Genomic DNA, 21,139 nt, shown 5'->3' with positions numbered 1-21,139 from the left:
AATAATAGAAAATAAAGTAAACAAGTGTTGGTTTTGCCGACAGATGTATAACCCCAGCCTTGAGTTATAATTATTCAAATTGTTGACCCTTTATGGGGGAGGTTCCGAATCAGTTGGCCAATATTGACCAATTCGTTGCTGACCTAAGTCTGATATAAATATTACAACATGACAGATAGATTTGGACTATATCGACTAATCCCTGTACTTGATATGAGACATGTGCAAATATTCGGAAAATGCGGAAATATGCTTGAGGTAACAGTTATAGCGGACCGAAGTATTCCATTTTTATACCCTACACCACATAGGGTAAGGGTACTATGTCTTTGTGCATTTGTTTGTAACATGGAGAAGGAAGCGAGATAGACCCATAGTTAATTTTGAGGATCTCCATAGAATCACTTTCTGAGTTGATTTATGCATGTCAGTCCGTCCATCTGTCCATGTATTCTTGTGAATAAAATGCAGGTTGCATTTATTATCCGATTGAGATGAAATTTTCCAAACAACATTTGTTTGGCCCAAGGACGAACCCTATTGAAATTGGAGATAATCGGTAAAAATTTAGATATAGGTCCCATATATATCTTCGTCCGATTTGCCTTTTTTTGTGCACCAAACGTGTAATATCAGCCCGAATAGTATGGAATTTTGCACATACAACCAAGTTAGGCCTGAAAATAAATATGCCACATTTGATCTAAATCGGTTCAGATATAGCTATAGCTTCAATATATATTGTTCATCATTGTTATTTTAGTCCTCCGCAGCCGTAGTATGTAATCTGTAACAACAATATTTGGGGAAATATATCAAATGCAGCTCAGAAATACCTTTGCTAAATTTTATCGATATCGGTTCAGATTTGGATGTAGCTCCCATATGTAACTTCGTCCGATTTACCTCTTATTGTGCTCCAAACGTCTAATATTTGGCCAAATGGGTTGGAATTTGGCACATACGACCGAATTGAGTCTAGAAGCTAGTATGTCAAATTTGGTGATGATCGGTTCAGATATAGCTATAGCTCCCATATACATTTTTCATCCGATTTGTTATATTTGTTACCCACAGCCGTAATATGCACACCGTAACAACGATATTCAGGGAAATATATCAAATACAGCTCAGAAATATCTTTGACAAATTTTATCAAGATCGGTTCAGATTCGGATATAGCTCCTATATATATCAAATGGGCAATACAAGTCCGAATTTGAAAGATACAAATGCTTCGGCATATTTGGTCTTTTGAAATCATAGCGTGTATTATTGAATTCTCCCATAAAAACTTTTAATTGTTACGTGAAGCTCTACTAAATTAGCAAAGTGGTGTAGGGTATCATAAAGTCGGCCCACCCGACTTTAGGACTTTCTTTACTGGTTCATACTTCATTTAATACAGATAAAAATATTGTTATGTAGAAAATTTGAAGGATATCGAACATTAACAGGGTGAGATGAAATACTGCAACCAACTTCAGACTGCTGACATTTCCAAGCCACTCGTCCGACAGATGTTAAAATTATTCCAGAGACAGCTCATTATATTGTTTAAAAGTGTACAAAATCATTTTGTTGAGAATTTTCCAGGGAAAAAGTTATTCGTGAATTCGGAATTCAGGTGTGATAGTGTGATGTCTTCACAATTGGCTGGAAAACCACAAGTGGCTATCGGATCAGTGGCTGGATCACTCCAGCATTTAAATGTGAATAAATCTTTTGAGTCTCGTACCATCGCTCGTTACCGTGATACTGGTGGCGTAGCCCTACGTCAAGAAAGTGGACAGAAGAAAACAGTAACATCAGCAGAAATGCAGCAGTTCGAAAAGTAAAGAAGCGACTTGATCGAAACCCGCATCGTAATGGCCGAAAAATGGCTCGTGAACTGAACATATCGCAATATTCCATTCGGCAAATATTAAAAAATGATCTCGGGGTAAAGTCATTGAAATTCCAAATAGTGCAAGAACTTACACTGCAACAGAAAGAGAAAGAAGATAGACTCAAAAGAGCTAGAGAGTTGCTTCACTTGGCCGAAAGTGGTGAACTGCCAAATTTGGGTTTCTCCGTCGCCGAACAAAATGATCGTGTTTACTTGCCAAAGAGGTCAGCTGAAAATGTGCACCTTGTTTGGCCACCAGAACTCAAGCGCCGGTCATGGCGATGGTGTGGGCCGCCATAACAGCCGATGGTCGCTCTCCGCTGAATCCGTATTAATCGACCGTGGCATCAGAATAAATGCCGAATATTATCGCAAAAAATATTCTGGAGGGTGTATTAAAACCTTGGGCACAAACAAACATTTTGGCCGCAGACCTTGGACATTCCAACAGGATTCCGCACGCGCCACCCAAGAATGCTTACAAAATAAGATTCCTCGCTTCATTTCCAGCGCACAATGGCCACCAAAATCTCCGGATACCAATCCGTTGGACTATTGTGTCTGGAGCATTTTGGAAAGCAAGGTTGGCACTAAAAAAATACTAAAGTGTCTATCTCGACCTCAAGCAAGCCCTTCCCCCGAAATGGGCCAAAATACCGCAGAGCAACATTCGGTCAACGTGTGACGGTTTCATTGGCCGTTTGAAGGCCATAATTCGTGCCAAAGGTGACCAATTCGGACAAATTAAAACTTATTCTAAAATTTGATGTTATTTCCGATATTTTTTGCTTTCATTCAATAAAATTTAAAAACAAAAAATGTAAAAATTATGGCCTTTGACTTTGTTGCAGTTTTTTTAACTCACCCTGTAGAAAAACGTGGACCTATACATACAATGTTTCCCACCGAAACTTGAATCCATTATGACCTACAAATACCAATTTTTAGACAAATCATCAAAATACCGAATATTGGCTATACTAAAATGTGGACCGATATTCAATATCAATCATCCTAGACACAATACAAATTTTTCTGCCAAATTTAGAAGCTCTACATACGTCAAATAATGTGGGCTGTATCGTGATTTTAACAGACAGACGAATATATACTTTATAGGGTCTACGCCAGATATTTTGAGGTTTTACAAACGGAATGACAAAGTTAATATATCCTCCTTTTCAAGGTGGAGGGTATAAAAACGATTGTATTTTTAGGAGTATTTTTTCCTCATAGATTATTTACGAATATTTTTCCAAGGGCCGATCCGTCGTAATATCACTTTTGAAACAGAAAACAGGTTCCGTATCGTGGAAAATTAGCCTTTTTTCCCAAGACCAAAAAGTATTTTTTTCATTAGAAATCAGAATGTCAGCATTCATTAAAAACGGGAGGGCGTTACTCACAGTTCACAAAGAAATCTGTTCTAAAAATTTAAGAAGGTCTTCCATATTTGGTATTAAAAAAAAAAAAGAATTCTTCACATGGGGCTAAAAGTCCTCTTTATTATAGAGAAATAGAAGATTTTCCCTAAATTGGAAGGTATTAGTCTCTTACGATAGAATAACTTATTATCTCGGATGTTCTTCGAACAATAGTCATCTTGAATAGATTGCCATCTTCGAGCAGAAATTATCTCATTGTACAGGAGAATTCCTCAAAAGCATGTTTTTATCACAAACCGTTGTTTCGTCCTGTCCATCGCTACACCTCCCTTTGAAGTGCATACACAATAATTCAATAAAACTCTTATACAATGCATTTCTCTTATACATGTATAGACAATTAAAAATAATTTATTTTTTTTAACGTTTCAACTTAAATTTAAAGTCTCCTAAATAATGACGATGTTGAGGCGGCATGGGCATGTGGTAAATTATTGCTATCATATATATTGGGAGTGAATTCATGCCGGACAACGGCAGCAGCAGCTGCTGCTGCAGCAACATTGGATGAGGGTGGTGGTTGACATATAAAACTCGAATTCAAGGCAGGATCCAAGAGATGGGCATAACTTAAAGATTGATTAAAATTAAATGTCGAAGATGCTGGTGCTGATACACCGGACGAGGATGAGATAGTTTGGGTGGCTGTGGCCGGTGTAGGATTCGGTGTTGTTGCAATGGCATGGGAGGCAGAAATACTATTACTTAAAGAGTCACTGGTTGAGTTGTCGGGCGGGGGAATAGCTGCAACTGCTACAGCTGCTGATGACGATGTGGTTTTGCTCGCCCTCTCCTGCTGCATTTGTGATCGTGGTGCAACAAGCATCTTGTTCATAAAACTTTCCGCTGGGTTACATTGAGCTACATCCAATTTCTCTCCCTTTACATCTAACCACATGCCGCCCGGCTCCAAACCGGTATAATGTGAAATATTTGGATTTGTATTGGTCAGACCACCACGTCGCTTTGGCTCCGGATGGGTAAGGAATGACAGTGTAAAATCCTCATGAAATGCTTTGTAGTAATAACTAATGGACATTATCTCCCGCTCCTCGGCACAGCACAATTCCTTGTAGTCCAAATACATGCGTTTGATGTTCAGCGTGTAGTGCAGATATTTTGTTTTACTCTTCTTATTGGGCATCCATGTGGGATACGAACTAATGTGATCCAGTATGAGTTTCTTGTCTTCCGGTTTCAATTTTGTTGTGGCCGTATTATGGCCACCCCTGCGATCGGACCCCGTGTAGCAACCGGTGTTTTTGTCAGCAAAATCAATGGCATTCGTTATGAACATGCGCGATATACACAGTGTTGACATCATAAAGTGTTTACACACCCGTTTATTTTCACCCTGCAATCCGGAGCCCAAATAGAAACGAGTGTGATAGGCTCTTGGTGGGCGATTTGATTTGCGAAACTCTGGTGTGGTTACCGATTCAATTTCTTTGGTCTCAATTCTTGCCAGAATGTAATCTTTACGCCGTTTATAGTCCATCGACCAGAATATGTCACAGATTTGTTTGCGCTCCTCTTCGGTGAATTTCGTGTGACATTTTTGTATGCAACGCTGTTGGCATTTGATGGGTTTGGGATGATGTTCGGGTAGGGGATCACCGGGTTTTCGCCTAACCCGTTTCTTTTTCGGTTCATTGGCTGCTGAGGAGGAGGATAGAGGTTTGGTTTTCTTAGCCTTGGGATCAATGGTGATTAGATCTCCTGTCTCAGGATCAAGAAACTGTTGTATCTCATCTGTTTTCTCTTCTGATTTCCGACTGGCTCTTTGTTGTTCCAACAGAGGTTTTATGACCTCAATTTCCGACTCCGGCTCATAACCTTCCAAGGCCTTTTTAATGGCATGATCCCTTAGACATAGAGTTATCTCAAAGAATTTCCGACAAACCCTCACGAAATTGGCGGTGTTATCAGCATCTGCTGGAGTGCGGTTTAAATAATAGCAACAATTGCCCCCTCGATTTGTTATCCTCTTTCGCTGCAAACGCACACAACGTGCCCGAATATGTTTGCGTATATATTGCACCCTCTGGGCATCATTTAGAGACCAATAGTAATCACAAATCGAACGACGTTGTTCGGTGGAAAATTTACTATGGCATTGTTGTTTACATTTTTCACGACACTGTTCCATTTTGGGTATGAAGTTTTTGCTCAAATCCTTGCGTGGTCTGCCACGATTGCGGGTCAGCATTATTAGGGGTTCATCTTCATAATCTTCATCATCGGAATAGGCAGCATCGCCATCGCCATCATCACCATCATTACTACTGCTGTTATCGCTTTCATCTTCCTCCACCTCCTCTTCCTCGTCAACAAATTCCTCGCCGGACAACTCCACCTTGGGTTCTGCTTCATTATCAAGCTCATCCTTTTCCTCAAGGACCTCTTGGCTCAAATCTTTATAATCTTTTTCATTAACTTTCAATATTAGATCCTTAAATTCCTGCTCATCTTCTACTCCTCCACCACCTGCTTCCTCTTCCTTGTGTGCAATAATTTCCGTTTCCATTTTAATTTCTTGATCGGATGGTGTACAAAGTGGATCATCAGCTGGAAGGAGAGAGGATTTTTGTTTACTTTGTGCACCTCTTGTTTCATAGCCACTCGTTCGAGTTTGTCTAAGCTGCTGCTGGTACTGTTCCTCCTCATTTTTGATGACAACACTGTGTTTCAATTTTTTAGTTTTACTCTTCTTCTTTTTGTTGACTTCTTTAAGTCGTGTCAACTTTTTGCAGCGTTTCTCGCCTCTCTTGGACGCCTTTATATTTTTGACAATTTTTGGCGGCTTTTCATCGAGATATAGAACGTTCGGTTCTAACAATTGCACATTGATTTCTGCAACAATATGGCAAGCAAAAAAGGCACTTATCAAAATTCCGGAGAAATGTTTTTTTTTTTTTTGTGGGGGGCTATTTGAAAAACATGTTTTTTTGGTTTTGCTTTAAAAATAAATAAGATTCTACAATTTTCACTCATAATACACTTGTGATTCGTTCCAAATGTGGAACTTGGGATATAAATAAAAATACTTTTTATGTATTTCCTTTTCCAGAAACAATCGTTAGTTTGGTGGCGTTATTAACTTAACATAAAATGTATTTCAATTCTTTGGTAGCTCATCCTTCAGAAAAAAATTTTTAAAATGTTTAAATTTTCAAATATGTTAAAGCTCTGCTCTTCAGAATTCTCTACAATTCCAAAAAGTCCGGCCTGATAAGCCAAATAATTGGTAATACTTTGAACTTATTGCAAATTGGGTTCCTTGCCATATTCAAAGTAAACAAAGCGAAATATATACCCCAAAAAAGTGCGTGAATACTAAGAAAACATGTTAAAAAGTATCAGTCGGTTTTGCCGACAGATGTATACCCTCGGCCATTGTTCGATTATTTAAATATATTTTGACTTCTGTTTTGATCATTCAAATTGTTGACCCTCTATAGCGTAGGTTCCGAAGGAATAGCCCAATATTGACCATTTTGTATCGGACCTAAATATGATATAAATATTGCAAAATGCCAGGTTTGGACTATTTTGTTTACTTCATTCAACTTATATGAGATATGTGATGATTTTTAAAAAAAAGTTAAAATATGTGTGAGTTAAAAGATAGAGTCGACTGAAGTATCCATTTTCATACTTCATCTAATACACATAAAAATATTGGTGTGGGCAAAATTACAAGAAAATCGAACATTTATTTTAAATTTTATGCGAAATCATAAATTACATACTCATCTCCGGTTTCTGGTTGAGAGAAATATTTAGATATGGCAAGTTATAAGAAATCGCTGTCTTGTTACGCAAGTTTTGATAAAAGTATTGAAAATGTTGACCCTTTGTGGGTGAAGTGCCAGAAGGGGTTCGCAGATATATATCATCTTCACAACAGATCTTGTGTTAGCAAAAATGTTTGTGTGTGTGAAATTTGAAGAGAGTTGGATGCTTATTTCGCTTTATTTGAGCGTTTTGTTTTTCAAAATCTTGAACCCTCTGTGGGGCAGATAGCAAAAGAAATTTTTATACGCTTCTTGGATATTCAAAATTGTGAGCCCTGTGGGGGAGGTACCAGAAGAACAGATCTTGTGTTAATAGAAATAATGGGATGTGTGAAATTTGAAGGCAATTGGACTCTTACATCACATCACAGTTGTAATTATTCAAACATTTTGACCCTTTTTTTCGCACCTCACATAGCACTGGCGTAAATATTGGGATTTGCAAAGTTGAGGCAAAATCGGATTATCGTTTCTCCTTCTGTGCAGAAAATATATTTTTGGAAATGTCGACCTTTTGTGGGGGAGGTACCAGAAGGAGTACCACCAGACCTTGGGTTAATAAAAATATTAGGATGTGTGATTTGAAGACAATCGGACTCTTACATCACATTTTATAAGAGTTGTAATTATTCAAAATTTTGACCCTTTGTGGGGGAGGTACTTGATGGAGTGGACCGATATTGTCCATTTTCGCACCTCACATATCACTGACGTAAATATCAGGATTTGCAAAGTTGGAGAAAATCGGATTATCTTTTCTCTTTCTGTTCAGAAAATATATTTTTTGAAAATTTCGACCTTTTGTGGGGGATGTACCAGAAGGAGTAGACCGATATATTTCATATGAATACCAATCCTTGGGTTAATTAAAATATTGGGATGTGTGAAATTTGAAGACAATCGGACGCTTACATCACATTTTATAAGAGTTGTAATTATTCAAAATTTTGACACTTTTTGGGGGTAGTACTTGATGGAGTGGACCGATATAGTCTATTTTCGCAGATGACCTAGAACTGACGCAAATATTAGGATTTGCAAAGGTTGAGCAAATTAGGATTATCGTTTCGTTTTCTATGCAGAAAAAAAGTTTTTTTTTTTTAAATTTGGATTTTTTGTGGGGGAGGTACCAGAAGGAGTGGACCGATATTACCCATCTCCAAATTCGATCTAAGTTTGACAATAATATTACGATGTACCAAATTTGGATCAAATCAGATACTCCCTTCGAGAGTTACCCGCCAGACAAACAGACAGACGGACTGACATATCTAGATCGACTCCAAATGTCTTAAAAAAGGATTTGGTCCAAAGAGACATAGGGTCCAAAACCGTTATTTCTATGAAGCACGTTCTGGCCGTATCAAATGATATGTACCCTCTGTAGCCATATGGCTGAGGATATTAAAAAATCGTTGAAAAAATGCCTCTAACATTATCAAATAAATACCGACTATGGGGTGGTACAATTTAGTAGTAAAGTTGAAATATTTCCGGTGAAAAATGTGGTTTAAATCGAGGAAATACGTAATATTTGGAGGTACAGGTAAATGGGGATTATATGAAGACGGTGGCCTTATTGGGTAAAAAACATCAGGTACTTTTTATGTCGATTAGTCCCATATTCACATCAGATATGTGGTTGATGAAAAATATTAAGATATACAATTTTTAAAGAAAATCGTCTATTTGTTTCGCATGTTCTAAGAGCTATAATCATTCATGTTTGGAACTTTGCCGAATTGGTAGAGATACGAAATGTTGTAAAACCTCATGACTCAAAATGGTAAACATACAATATCAGCTTCCTTTTAACACACAATAAAACACATAACCTTTCAAATTTTTAATACAGATATCCAAATAAATTCGGTAGAGGTGCAAAAATGACTCAAAGGGAAAATGTATGTAGTATTTTTATCGAATTGCAAAACAGTTTTCAGCGAAATAAATTTTTTCGGGATAAAGTGATGGGTTGTTTTCGATGCATTTCTCTCGTCTTTATAATCTCTAAATATCAAGATGTGTCCTGGATGCCAGCACTATGCACAAAATTGAACATACTCTGGAAGGAATTTTAAGTCTGTGGCAAAAAAATCCAAGGAAGCAAAAAAGGCTTTGCTACAATAGGCAGAAGTTAAACATGATTTGGTGGCCCTATTTATTTGCATTATCCAAGTAACTTTGGTATAATTGTGCAAAATATGGACATTATTGATTATTGTCTTTAGACATAATTCATTGTGGACCTAAGTCAAGCAATAAATAAAAATCTACATGTATTTGCTTACTAGACTAAGAAAAATTATAAATGATAGATTTTCCAATAAGAAATTTTAGCAACATAACATTTGTGTATCATAGCAAGTAACTATAGCATTTGTAACATTCGATTTCAAAAATAACATAAATCAATAAATGATATGATATAATCGTTTACATTAAAGCTGTAACTTTTACGCACACACACACATGGTAAAAGGCCAAGAACAAATTTCACCATGAACTTTGGTTTTCAATATTTTGCAAAACAAAAAAAAAACGCAAGAACAAGAATACAAGTCTCGTGTGTTGTGCTGCAGCAAAACATAAAGCAGCCACACACCATGTGTGCAGTCAGTAGTAGCGTAGCATAGCATAATGCTTTATAGTATAAATTGAACATACTTGCATACGGTTTTGTATGTTAAGATGTATGTTCGCATTGGTATCTCAATTATATATTGACACAAAAGGGGCCCTTTTAACATTTCTATGACTTCAATTATGAAATATTGCCAGACCCTATGATGATCTTGGATGTAGATTGGTACATACCTTCCATATCTAATTCAACTTCAGATTCTTCCGATTCTTCTTCTACAACAGGTTCTGCCTCATCGGCATCCTGTGTGGAAGATGGTGGTGGTTGTGTTTTTGTTTCCGTTTTGGCATCACCTCCAAAGGGACATTTCCTAGATTTTTGAATGAAAGAAAAATGTAATCAATGAATAGTGTTTATTGCAGTAGGGGCATGGCCCCACAGCAGACAGACAAGCAAGCAAGCAAACATATAAACATACACATAAACAAATATAGTTGGCTTGTTTGCAGCGCTAGCTCGCTAGGTTAGCATGCTTATTGTTTTACTCACCCTCCGGCCGGCATTTGATATTCACCCTCTGGAACTTTGCCACCAAATTTCTCTATAAATCTTTTCATGAATCCTAATTGGGGCACATTTAGTATTAAAGGATTAGCGGACACGAAATCGATGAATTTCTTCAATTTCTCCAAATCTTCGGGATTAATGGCAGCCATTTTTGTGTTTGTTTTATATTTCTAGTATATACTTGGTATATATTGGTTAGAATGTTATATTTATTTGTATTTCTGGAATATAATTGCAGCGCAGCAAAACACGATTTTTCCACAAATTTCTGAATTTTTCAGAGCTGGAGGTGGTATTTAGGCGATGTGGATAGCGATAGTATCGATAATTTATTTTTAAAGGAGATATCGATTGATGGTTTGTTCTATCGAGGTTTGCTCTGTTCCAGAACGAGCAAGAATTTAAAAATGCTCAATTTTCTTGCAATTGTGTTTTCCAGAGTCTTTGGCTACAGATCAAGGTCAAAGTCATGGTCTGACTTGATTAAAAAGAGAATTGTTCCAATTGGCGTTGTGTTAAATAAAAGCAGGCAATGGCGTATGACAGCAGAGAGACTTCAAAAATGACATGACCAAATGAAATTTATTGTACAGTACTCATTACTTTGGATTGCGTTTCCAGCGAAAGGGTTAAGCCAAAAATTCATCATTTACTTAACGTGTAACAAAAGGAATGGGATTCTGAAGGAAAAAGTAGTTAAATACTGAATTTTAAGAGTTTTCGTGGTAACAATGGTCGTTTATCATCATATGTTTTGCCAATAATTGTCATACGTCAGCATATGTGGTTCAACTTAATCAACAACATGACGCCATCTAGTATTCACTAGCAAACAATTCAATCAACTGCCATTTGAAGAAAGTGTTCATTCTTTTATTGTTCTTTTTGAAAAAGTGAAATTTGTGTGGAATTTTTTAATCATAAATATAGAAATACTAATATTAGAAAATAATTAACCGTTTTGTTGTTGTTGTAGCAGTGATAATGTGCTCCGTAGTCATTTTGTGATACGTTTTAATGGAAAACAACGCGCGCGTCCTTATTGTTTTGAGCGGTAAGTTCTAGGTTAAGAATTGTTGGCGTTTTGGCTTGTGTTTTTTAATACAGAGGTGATGAAAGTCTTATTTAATATAAATGTGGACATCCTGGGACATAAATCTTGAATTTAGGGTAAATAAATTGTAGTGAGTTTAGAGGAGGACTGTCTACAAATGCCTTGGATTCCATGAATCGAAACAACGCCCCAGTTTCGGCCGGCATTTGTTGAATCCGGAAAAGACTGCTTTGAATAAGACATTTCATTTAAAATTTGCAAGTTCCTACATCGTTCTGGAATCGTAAGAAGATCATGAGTCCATCGGTTGTGGGTAATGAGAAGCCCAGCAAATATAATGGGAAGCTACGCCTTAAGTAAGCAGTCGCAGCCAGTCAGCAGTTATGGCAAAGGAGTCTTGGCTCAAATACGCGACTTACAATGACACTTAGACCGGATGGGCGATGTTTCGATGCTCCTAAAATGACTAAACCTCTGTGCTGGTCTCCACGTAAAGAAACCCCCTTAACGCTGTTGTTAAAGGAGTAGGCAGGATGGTATAAAATGACGAGTCAATATATACAATGGTAATCCACGCCACAACATCCAATCCAGAGATGACATCCTTAAAAGATGCTAGGCTTGCTTGCCCGACCTAGTTCTGGCTGCCAAGAAATTGAATCTGCCGTTTATAGCGATAAGCCATTGCTTCTTAGTAGTAGGCGCTCTTAAAAGCTCTTAATTATTGAAGTCGATGGGGATACGTCAAATGTCAGTGACAAAGAGAAAAAGCTTATTGGAACGAATCTGTAGTTCGTTAGGAATCATCGCAACACGATGTAAATGGAACTTCCGATAAGCAGGATCCGCACACATAGAACAGTGGCAAAGTCTATCAAGGACACAAAAAGGGCAACGTTATCTGCTTAGACAAACTAGGGCTAGCCCAGTTGGCACACCTGCTACCGTCCCAATTCGAAGTGAGCACGAATTGATGGAAATGTGGCGACCATTTGTCTTCCAGTATGCGGAACAGGGTCGATCACTACGGTGCATTGCCAAATCTACCCAAGCCTGATTTATGATTACAACCTGACAAAGTAGCTGACTTTTATACCCTCAGCCAAATGGCTAGAGGGGGTATATATCATTTGATACGTCCAAGACGTGCCTTATCGAAATAACGGTTTTAGACCCTAGGTCTCTTTGCACCAAATCCGTTTCAGGACATTTGGAGTCATTCTAGCGATGTCTGTCCGTCCGTATGTCAGGCTGGTGAGCACGACAACTGTCGATGGGAGTATCTGATTTGGTCCAACCTGGGTACATCGTAATATTATTTTCAAACTTAGATCGAGTTCGGAGAGGGTGTACATCATTTGATACGGCGAAAACGTGCCTCATCGTAATAACGGTTTTGACCCTAGGTCTCTTTGGATCAAATCCGTTTCAGGACATTTACAGTCGATCTAGCTATGTCCATCCGTATGTTAGGCGGGTCAGCACGACAACTCTTGAAGGCAGTATCCGATTTGATCCAAAGTTGGTACATCGTAATATTATTGTCAAACTTAGATCCAGTTCGGAAATGGGCACTATCGGTTCACTCCTTCTGGTACCTCCCACACAAAATGTCAAAATTTTCAAAGAAAATAATATATTGCATAGAAAGAGAAAGGAAAATCCGATTTTGCTCCAACTTTGCGAATCTTAATATTTGGATCAGTGCTAGGTCAGGTGCGAAAATGGATAATATCGGTCCACTCCAACAGGTACCTCCCCCACAAAGGGTCAACATTTTAAATAAATACATCTCTTATAAAATGTGATGTAAGAGTCCGATTGTCTTCAAATTTCACACATCCCAATAATTTCATTAAACCAAGGTCTGGTGTGAAAATGGATTTTATCAGTCCACTCCTTCTGGTACCTCCCCCACAAAAGGTCAAAATTTAAAAAAATCTGATTTTGTTCCAACTTTGCAAATCCTAATATTTGCGTCAGTGTTTGGTTAGGTGCGAAATATTCGCACATTCCTTGAGAACCTCCTCCATAGGGTGTTAAACATTTGAATAATCATTATATTTTTAAATAATCGTACATTGGCTGAGAGTATACTTCTGTCGGCAAAACCGACCGACAAAACCGATACTGTTTAACCTGTTTTTTTTTACAATTGCTTTGTTGAATTCATTGTACCCACATTTTTGGAAGGCATTGTCTTAGGCTATTAGATATCCCATTTCTAAAATTCCAGTACACTCAGTAAATACTGGATGTCCAACAAAAACAAATACATCGATTACCATTACACCCTCATAAGCTATGTATTTCTATTATATTATTCTGCAATAATATACAATACAATTAATATACAACATATGATTCCTTAATTTCAAAAATAGCATATACTGACAAATTTTATTACTTTTTACAAATAAAAATGGCATAAAAGTCCTAAGGTCCTCTTTTTTTCTAAGAATTTGTGTGCGCTTTCGCCTTTATCATCAATCATTACTTGGAATGCTGGCTCTGCGAGGAAGATGTTGGTTCCAGCAACTTTTTCGCTGCGCGTCTTTTTTTGCTGATGCTCTCTTTACCGTCCGCATGACAATTGGCATAATGTTTGTCCAGGTCCTCACTTATGTGGAATCCTTTGCTGCATACCACACATATGTGTGGTTTATCGCTCGTATGACGCTTCTCGTGATCGGTGAGGTTTTTCAAGGTTATAAAACGACGTGAACAATACGAACAGATGTGTTTGCACAAGGATTTGTCATGACTTTTCATGTGGGATTTCAGGCTTTCCGATTGGGCAAAGCTCTTGTCGCACATCGCACAGGTGAACGGTTTCTCGCCGGTGTGCAGACGCTCATGGCAAACCTTGCTGTTGCGTGTACTGAATTTCTTGCTGCAATAGTCACAGGAGTAACGACGTTCGCCCTCGTGTACCACTTTCACGTGACGCGATATGGCATTGCGATGATTGAAGACCTGCGGACAACGGGGACACGGGAACTTCTCCATATCGCGAAAATGAACCCGCATGTGTGTGTTCAACTCGGTGCGTGTCACCTTGGCCACACCGCAAAATTGACAAACATATTCCTTGATTTGTTTGTGACGCTTAATGTGTTCCGTAATGGCTTTGCGCGAACTATATGTGCCCTGACACAGCTCACAGAGGTACTTGTTATCCGATGAAGTCTTCAATTGTGGCTTTGGTCTTTGGTTCTGTTCATTTTCGGTTTTCTTCTCTTTTGTGTGTTTCGATTTCCGGTGCAAATACAATTTACTATAGGAGACAAATGTCAGGGGACACATTATACAATGGAACGGCTCCTTTTCGCCCAAATGTATGCCCTTGATGTGGGCATCCAAATATAATTGTTTGTAGAATTTTTTATTACAAGTGTTGCAGAAAAATATTTGTCTGGTATCTGGATGGACTGGCGGACCGTCAAGCATGCGAAAGAGAGTTTGACCATTCTTTGATACATTGCCATTCGTTGCATTGAACACCATTCCTTGAGCATCATTATCATTATCATCAGCATCGTTGTCGTTGTTGTTATCGGCATTTTCATCACCATCTTCATTAGGATTCATTTCAAATGATGCTTGATCTTCCTGTGAGAAGCTATCGTCATGATTTATGGAATCCTCATTGAATTGTGTATCGGTAGCTTCAAATAATGGCTCAGGTTTTATATTCAGACCCATATCTGCTAATTCCGGCAGTAGCTGTTGTGAGAGAATGTTAGGAGAAAAAATAAGGATTAGCATTTATTAGCAATGTGCATTCAAGTAGCAATGTGTTCAGGAGCCTGTGGCATTCAATAAAAAAGAGAGTTTACTAAATTAAAATAAACAAGTAAAGAATCTGTAACTTTGGCCGGGCCGAACATTGAATGCCCTCCACTATTTGAAAAAAATTTGGCAATATCAAACAAAAAAATCAGTTAAAACTTCTGTTAAAATCATAAAAATACCGAATGTAGGGAGGTTATTATTATATGGGGGCTATACGAAGTCATGGACATATACAGACAATTTTCTGTCATAGGCTGTAGTATCCGTTACGAACTTCAAATACCAAATTTGAAACAATTCCGGTGAATAATGTCGCTAAAATTATCAAAGTACCGAATATCGGGGGAACCGTTATATGGGGGTTATACGAATACGTGGACCTACATGGCCCATTTTCTGTCTTACGCTGTAGTATCCATTACGAACTTCAAATACCAAATTTGAAACAATCCCGATAAATAATGTCGCTAAAATCATAAAAATACGGAATATCAGTAGGTACCGTTATATGGGGCCTATACGAAGTCGTGGACCTATATGGTCTATATTCTGTTTTAGACTGTAGTATCCATTACAAACTTCAAATACCAATTTTGAAACAATTCCGGTAAATAAAGTCGCTAAAATCATCAAAATACCGCATATTGGGAGGTAGCGTTATATGGGGGCTATACGAAGATGTGGACCTACATGGCCCATTTTTTATACCAAAAGTCCTGCATACATAATATACATTTGAGTAAATTATTATTAACCTACTTTATTTCGTTCGGAAGCTAGAGCGATTTCCACAGACGGACGGACATTGTTAAATCGACATAGAATTTTATGCTGATCAAGAATATATCTACTTTGTGGGGTTAACAAAACTTAATATACCCTCCATACTATGGTGGAGGGTATAAAAATCAGTTAATACTTCTTTTAAAATCATAAAAACACCAAATATAGGGAAGTACCATTATATGGGGGCTATACCAAAACGTGGACCTGCACAGAAAATTTCTTGCCATAGGCTGTAGTATCTATTGTGAATATGAAATACCAAATGATGAAATACTAAAATTATCAAAATACAAAATATCGGGAGGTGCTGTTAAATGGCGGCTATACGAAGACGGGGTCCTGCACAGATATTTTTCTGTCTTAGGCTGTAGTATCCATTACGAACTTCAAATACCAAATTTGAAACAAAATCTAGTGAAAAAGAAAAAAAGATTTCAATCCAATCACTTGTGCCGATGATTGAACAACTTTTTCGGCATTGAATTTTTTGCTGGGTTACAGAACATTTTTTCCCTTGCCATGGCAAACAAATTTTAACGGCTTTACATTTTTTATTTTCTTTTTTAATGTTTCTGTTCATTTTCACGATGGTGGGTGGGTAAACCCTGAACAAACCATGACAGGAACACCAACTCCCATCAGGCCAGTAAATGTTTATACCCTGAAAAACATAATTTTATGTTTAAAATGGCAGAAATACCAATGGACAACGGCATAGGAATTTTATGAGCGCTGTTATAGCCTGCTCCAACGCGGCTGCGTTTATAACTTATGGTGGTGACTCTATTTATGCAGTAAACTGCGTAATCGACGTACGTATATGAAAATCACATTTTTAAGGACTGCCCTACTAAAACTGCAAATTGGCCATGCCCGGATTTTAACTTTTTCTTAAGGGGTTTCAGTTTTTTTATACCTTCCACCATAACATGGAGAATATATAAAGTCTGTCATTCCGTTTGTAACTCGTCGAAGTAATCATTTTGGAGCCAACAAAGGATATATATTCATGATCAGCGTAGTCCGATTTAGCCAAGGCACATTCGTTTTGGGTCTAAAATTAGATCAAGTTCGAAGATGGGTTATAACGGCCAAATTTTTCCTATAGCCTCCATAACCCTCTCAATGATTTTCGGCAATTTTTTCGACGGAATTCTGGAATTTGAAGGTTGTTACGGGTTTCTAATCACCATGCTTATAGAAATATATTATTGGTATGGGAGAAAGTTATCTTGCACTATTGGAGTTTTCGATCGTTTTGCTTTTTATTAGGATTTTTTTTGAAATATTGGTACAACTGTACTAAATATTGCAGCAGTTCTAAGAATACGATTTGTTTTTAAAGGAATATGTAGCTAAGATCTCCCTATTTTGGTTTTCCTTCTATGGGACTTGAGGTATATCACTGTGGCGACCCTGTCCTTCTATTACAATCAAAATACAATGTTTTTAATACTCCATTCCACTTCTAATAACTTACCAATCGATTGTCATCATCTTCCTCTTTAACGTTTGGTTTGTCATGTTTATTATCCCGCGCTTCCGCCTCCTGCGTTTCTTGCATCGGACTTGCTGTCTCCTGATTGGAAAGTTGTTCTTCCCTTTTCACCCAACTTTCTTCTTGGTCGACAGCATTTTCCGGAATAATTACAGCTGGAACAATTTCATCTTCTTCGTCTGACATGTTTTCGGTTTTAACCAAAATCTCATCACAATCATCTGTACACATTGTTGTTGATCGTCCTTGCTCTGCGTGCGTAGGAATTGTTTCCCTCAACAACATCTGGTGCAATGTTTCGGTACTCTTAAGGGTCAGTTTCCGAAAAGCATCATAGTCCAGCAATCTATTCAGACACAACTGACACAATAGCTTGGGAAATTTTGCCAACTCCTTGGTCACGTCCATCGTCGTAAAGCAAAGAAACAATTGACATAAATTTGGTAGCAGCAAATTGTTGTTATCTGTGATGCCATCCGAATTATTTTCGAGTGTTTTTAGACAGGCTCGACACAGCTCCTGTAGATTTCGATGTGTTATTGCATCCATTTTTAACTAAATTTTTGTCTAATTAGTTTGGTTTTTTATCTAAATATTTTTCACGAATTCAGCTTTTTATGGCAATTTTTTTCTCTTTTCGTCTTTAGAGTCATTAAAGTCAACAAATACAAAACTAGAAAGCCGTTTGACATCTGGCTTGCCAACGGATAGGGATACGTAAGTCGATTTTCGATTAGTCGACTTCTGTTGCTGAAAAGTCTTACCTTGTTTACACTACACAAATAGCCTTGAATCAGGGTTGTATTTACTATGTACTTATTTTGTGATGTGTGTACGTCGTTTTATCCAATTGGGTGACTATTTAAACCCTTAGACGTGTATTAATGCCTCTCAGCTGATGTTTGTCAATGTATATATGCAAAATAAAGAGAAAATGCAGAAAGTAGCGAAACAATGATGTAAAGAAATGGCTAAAAGGTAGAAAAATGTTTGAAAAATAAATATTCAATCTTTTTGGGGAGTGTTTGCAAGGAAAATATTTATGTGAACAAACACCTGAATACAATTTTTCCAAAGACATAAAAGTGTAAAGATGGGACAAGACAGAAACAATATATGGCAACCCTGCGAAAATACCTCTGTTGTTATGATATCGTAACAACATAGCTACCAATGTTAACTGATTTAAACCGCCAAGGCAATATGCAAATTTTTGAAAAACTCTATGAAATAACATTTGGAAACCAAAATTTTGGATTTTTCCAATTTTTATTTGCTTTTCGTTTCTGTAATTGTAGTTTTCATATTAACATTTCTCTTCCATGAGCTGTTACTCTACGTATTGTAGACACAAACCATTTGCTCAAAATTCATTTTGTCTAGTCTTTACCATTTTAGGTCTTTGATTTTTCTTTTGGTAGTCTTTTAATGCCATATTGGCATGTGCCACATTGTTTTGAATAATAAACAAAGTTATTTTTCCGTTGAAATTTAAATTAATTTTTACAATTTTGCGGAATCTTTATTTTTGCGTTTTTGAATGAAATATAATTGTATTCATCGTTCTTTTAATTAGCGGGAACATCTCATTTATGGGCCATGGCTTCGACCAGATCACAAAAAAATATTATTACAACTGCAACCATTGTTTTTGGAGGACTGACTGCCTGGTAACAATAATAACCCGGACAGACCTATTATTGTTATTGGTATGAAGAACGAAATATAATGACATTTTTGACATTTCGCCTCATTTAGTATTGGATTTTTTCTATAGCAAAAATTCTTCAGGTACTGAGAACTCATTCGTTTTTCACTGAGAACAGATTTTTCAGTCTCTAATGTCGAATTTTCTGTACGGGAAACTCTCAGTGAATGTAGACTGATCCCGCAGACACTGAAGACTGATACCTTAGTCACTGAAAACTGATATCGTAGACACTGAGGGCTGGTTTCTCAGTCAATTAGTGCTGATTCCTCAATCACTCTGGATTGATATCTTACACACTGAGAGCTTAATCCTCAGACATTGAGGGCTGATTCCTCAATCACTGTAGATTGATATCTTAGACACTGAGGACTTTTTTTCTCAGTTACTGACGACTTGTACTGAGGACTCATCTGTCATTTACTGAGAACAGATTTCTCAGTTTCTAAGGTCGAATTTTTTGTACAAAAAACTCTCAGTGAATGTAGACTGATCCCACAGTCACTGAAGACTGTTTCCTCAGTCACTGAAACTGATATCGTAGACACTGAGGACTGGTTTCTCGGTCAATTAGTGCTGATTCCTCAATCACTGTGGATTGATATCTTAGCCACTGAGGACTATCTTCTCAGTCACTGAAAACTAAATCCTTACTCACTGAGGGCTGATTCCTCAGTCACTGTAGATTGATATCTTAGACACTAAGGACTTATTTCTCAGTTACTGACTACTGAACAGTTACAGTAACTAAGAGCTGATTCTGGAATCAGTCCCCAGTAACTGAGGAATCAGCCCTCAGTGATTGAGAAACCAGTCCTCAGTGTCTAAGATATCAGTCTTCAGTGACTGAAGAATCAGTCCTCAGTTACTGAGAATACATTCCTCTGTGTAAGATATCAATCCAAAGTTATCCATCATTGACAAAGAAACCAGTCCTCAGTCACTGTAGATTGATTTTCCAGTCACTGTCGATTAATATCTTAGACACTGAGGACTGTCTTCCCAGTAACTGAGGAGTCAGCCCTTAGACAGTCACTGAGGACTGATTCCTCAGTTACAGAGGACTGAATCCTCAGTCACTGAGTACTGATTCTTTAGCCACTGAGGACTGATATCTTAGACACTAAGGATCATAGGCACTAATGATTGTCTTCTCAGTAAGAGAGGTTTCAGCCCTCAGTCGGTCACTATTAACTGATATCTTAGAAACTAAGGGCTGATTCCTCAATTACTGGGCACTGATTCCATAGTGATTGAGGACTAATTTCTCAGTTACTAATAACTTAATACTCAGTCACTGAGGGCCAATTCCTTAATCACTAAGGTTGTACTCCTCTGTCACTGAGGACTGACTTCGCAGTCACTGAGGACTGATTTCACAGTCACTAAAGACAGACATAATCATTGGGAACAAATCTGTAACAGTACAATCAATTAAAAATACTAATAAACAAAATACAAAACACAATATCCAAACATTTTATTCAATTTTCGCGCTTTTTAGCTCATTTTAAAAATGGCGAGAACTATAAAATGTTGAAATATATTTTAAACACTTTTGACAGAAAGCGAGCATTGGCTATGGGCTGCAGCAGAGTAGTTTTACAAAGTAGTTTTACCACCCTATTTTACTTCGATTAATTTTATAACGATCATTAATTAAAGTCAGTGCAATAAAATATTTTCTTATTTCACTTTTTCAACAATTCGAAAAATAAATAATGTTAAATTATCTGAAGAAAAAATGTTGTAAAACAAATTTTCCATTTTTATGGCCACCAACAAAAATTTCTACAAAATGCTCAACCGACATTCCATGTTAGTCATGACCGCCATTACCAAAAAATTTGGAATAAAAAAAGCAACTCGGTACTCCAAGGCACAGCTAAGGCCATCAGGTAGGGGGCTTGCTTGGTTGCACATTTAATCCAATAAAATGCAAAAAAAGAACAACAACATTTGCAAAAAGAAAGAAGTGCATCATCATCACCCACCACCATATGTCCCACCTCACTCC

General features: G+C 37.4%; 2 protein-coding genes across 6 annotated transcripts in view; both read right to left on the bottom strand.

Moving 5' to 3' along the window:
• LOC101894231 (hsc70-interacting protein 1) overlaps positions 1 to 10,597 on the bottom strand; it is a 35,313-nt gene extending 24,716 nt beyond the window's left edge. For 3 of the 5 annotated variants that reach the window (XM_020038898.2, XM_020038900.2, XM_020038899.2), the window contains exons 1-2: positions 10,264 to 10,597; positions 9,948 to 10,084 (exon numbers count right to left, since the gene is read on the bottom strand). In XM_020038898.2, the coding sequence (XP_019894457.2) occupies positions 9,948 to 10,084; positions 10,264 to 10,430 (304 nt within the window). In that variant the 5' untranslated portion in view covers positions 10,431 to 10,597. Of the gene's footprint in view, positions 1 to 3,645; positions 6,187 to 9,947; positions 10,085 to 10,263 lie in introns of those variants that run through there. The other 2 variants (XM_005189375.4, XM_059121870.1) reach the window with 2 other exon arrangements.
• A 3,019-nt stretch (positions 10,598 to 13,616) lies between these two features.
• Positions 13,617 to 18,120, bottom strand: LOC101894057 (zinc finger protein 468). Its single transcript, XM_011296647.3, has 2 exons — positions 17,397 to 18,120; positions 13,617 to 15,061 (listed from the first exon to the last, which is right to left on the bottom strand). The coding sequence occupies exons 1-2, from the start codon at positions 17,961 to 17,963 to the stop codon at positions 13,829 to 13,831; spliced, it is 1,800 nt and encodes a 599-aa protein (XP_011294949.2). The 5' UTR covers positions 17,964 to 18,120; the 3' UTR covers positions 13,617 to 13,828.
• Between the last annotated feature and the right edge of the window lie 3,019 nt (positions 18,121 to 21,139).

Source organism: Musca domestica, unplaced genomic scaffold (genome assembly GCF_030504385.1).
Source record: "Musca domestica strain aabys unplaced genomic scaffold, Musca_domestica.polishedcontigs.V.1.1 2, whole genome shotgun sequence".
Taxonomy (NCBI): Eukaryota; Metazoa; Arthropoda; class Insecta; order Diptera; family Muscidae; genus Musca; species Musca domestica.
The sequence above is the reverse complement of the archived record's forward strand: the minus strand, read 5'-3'. Positions and strand labels throughout refer to the sequence as shown.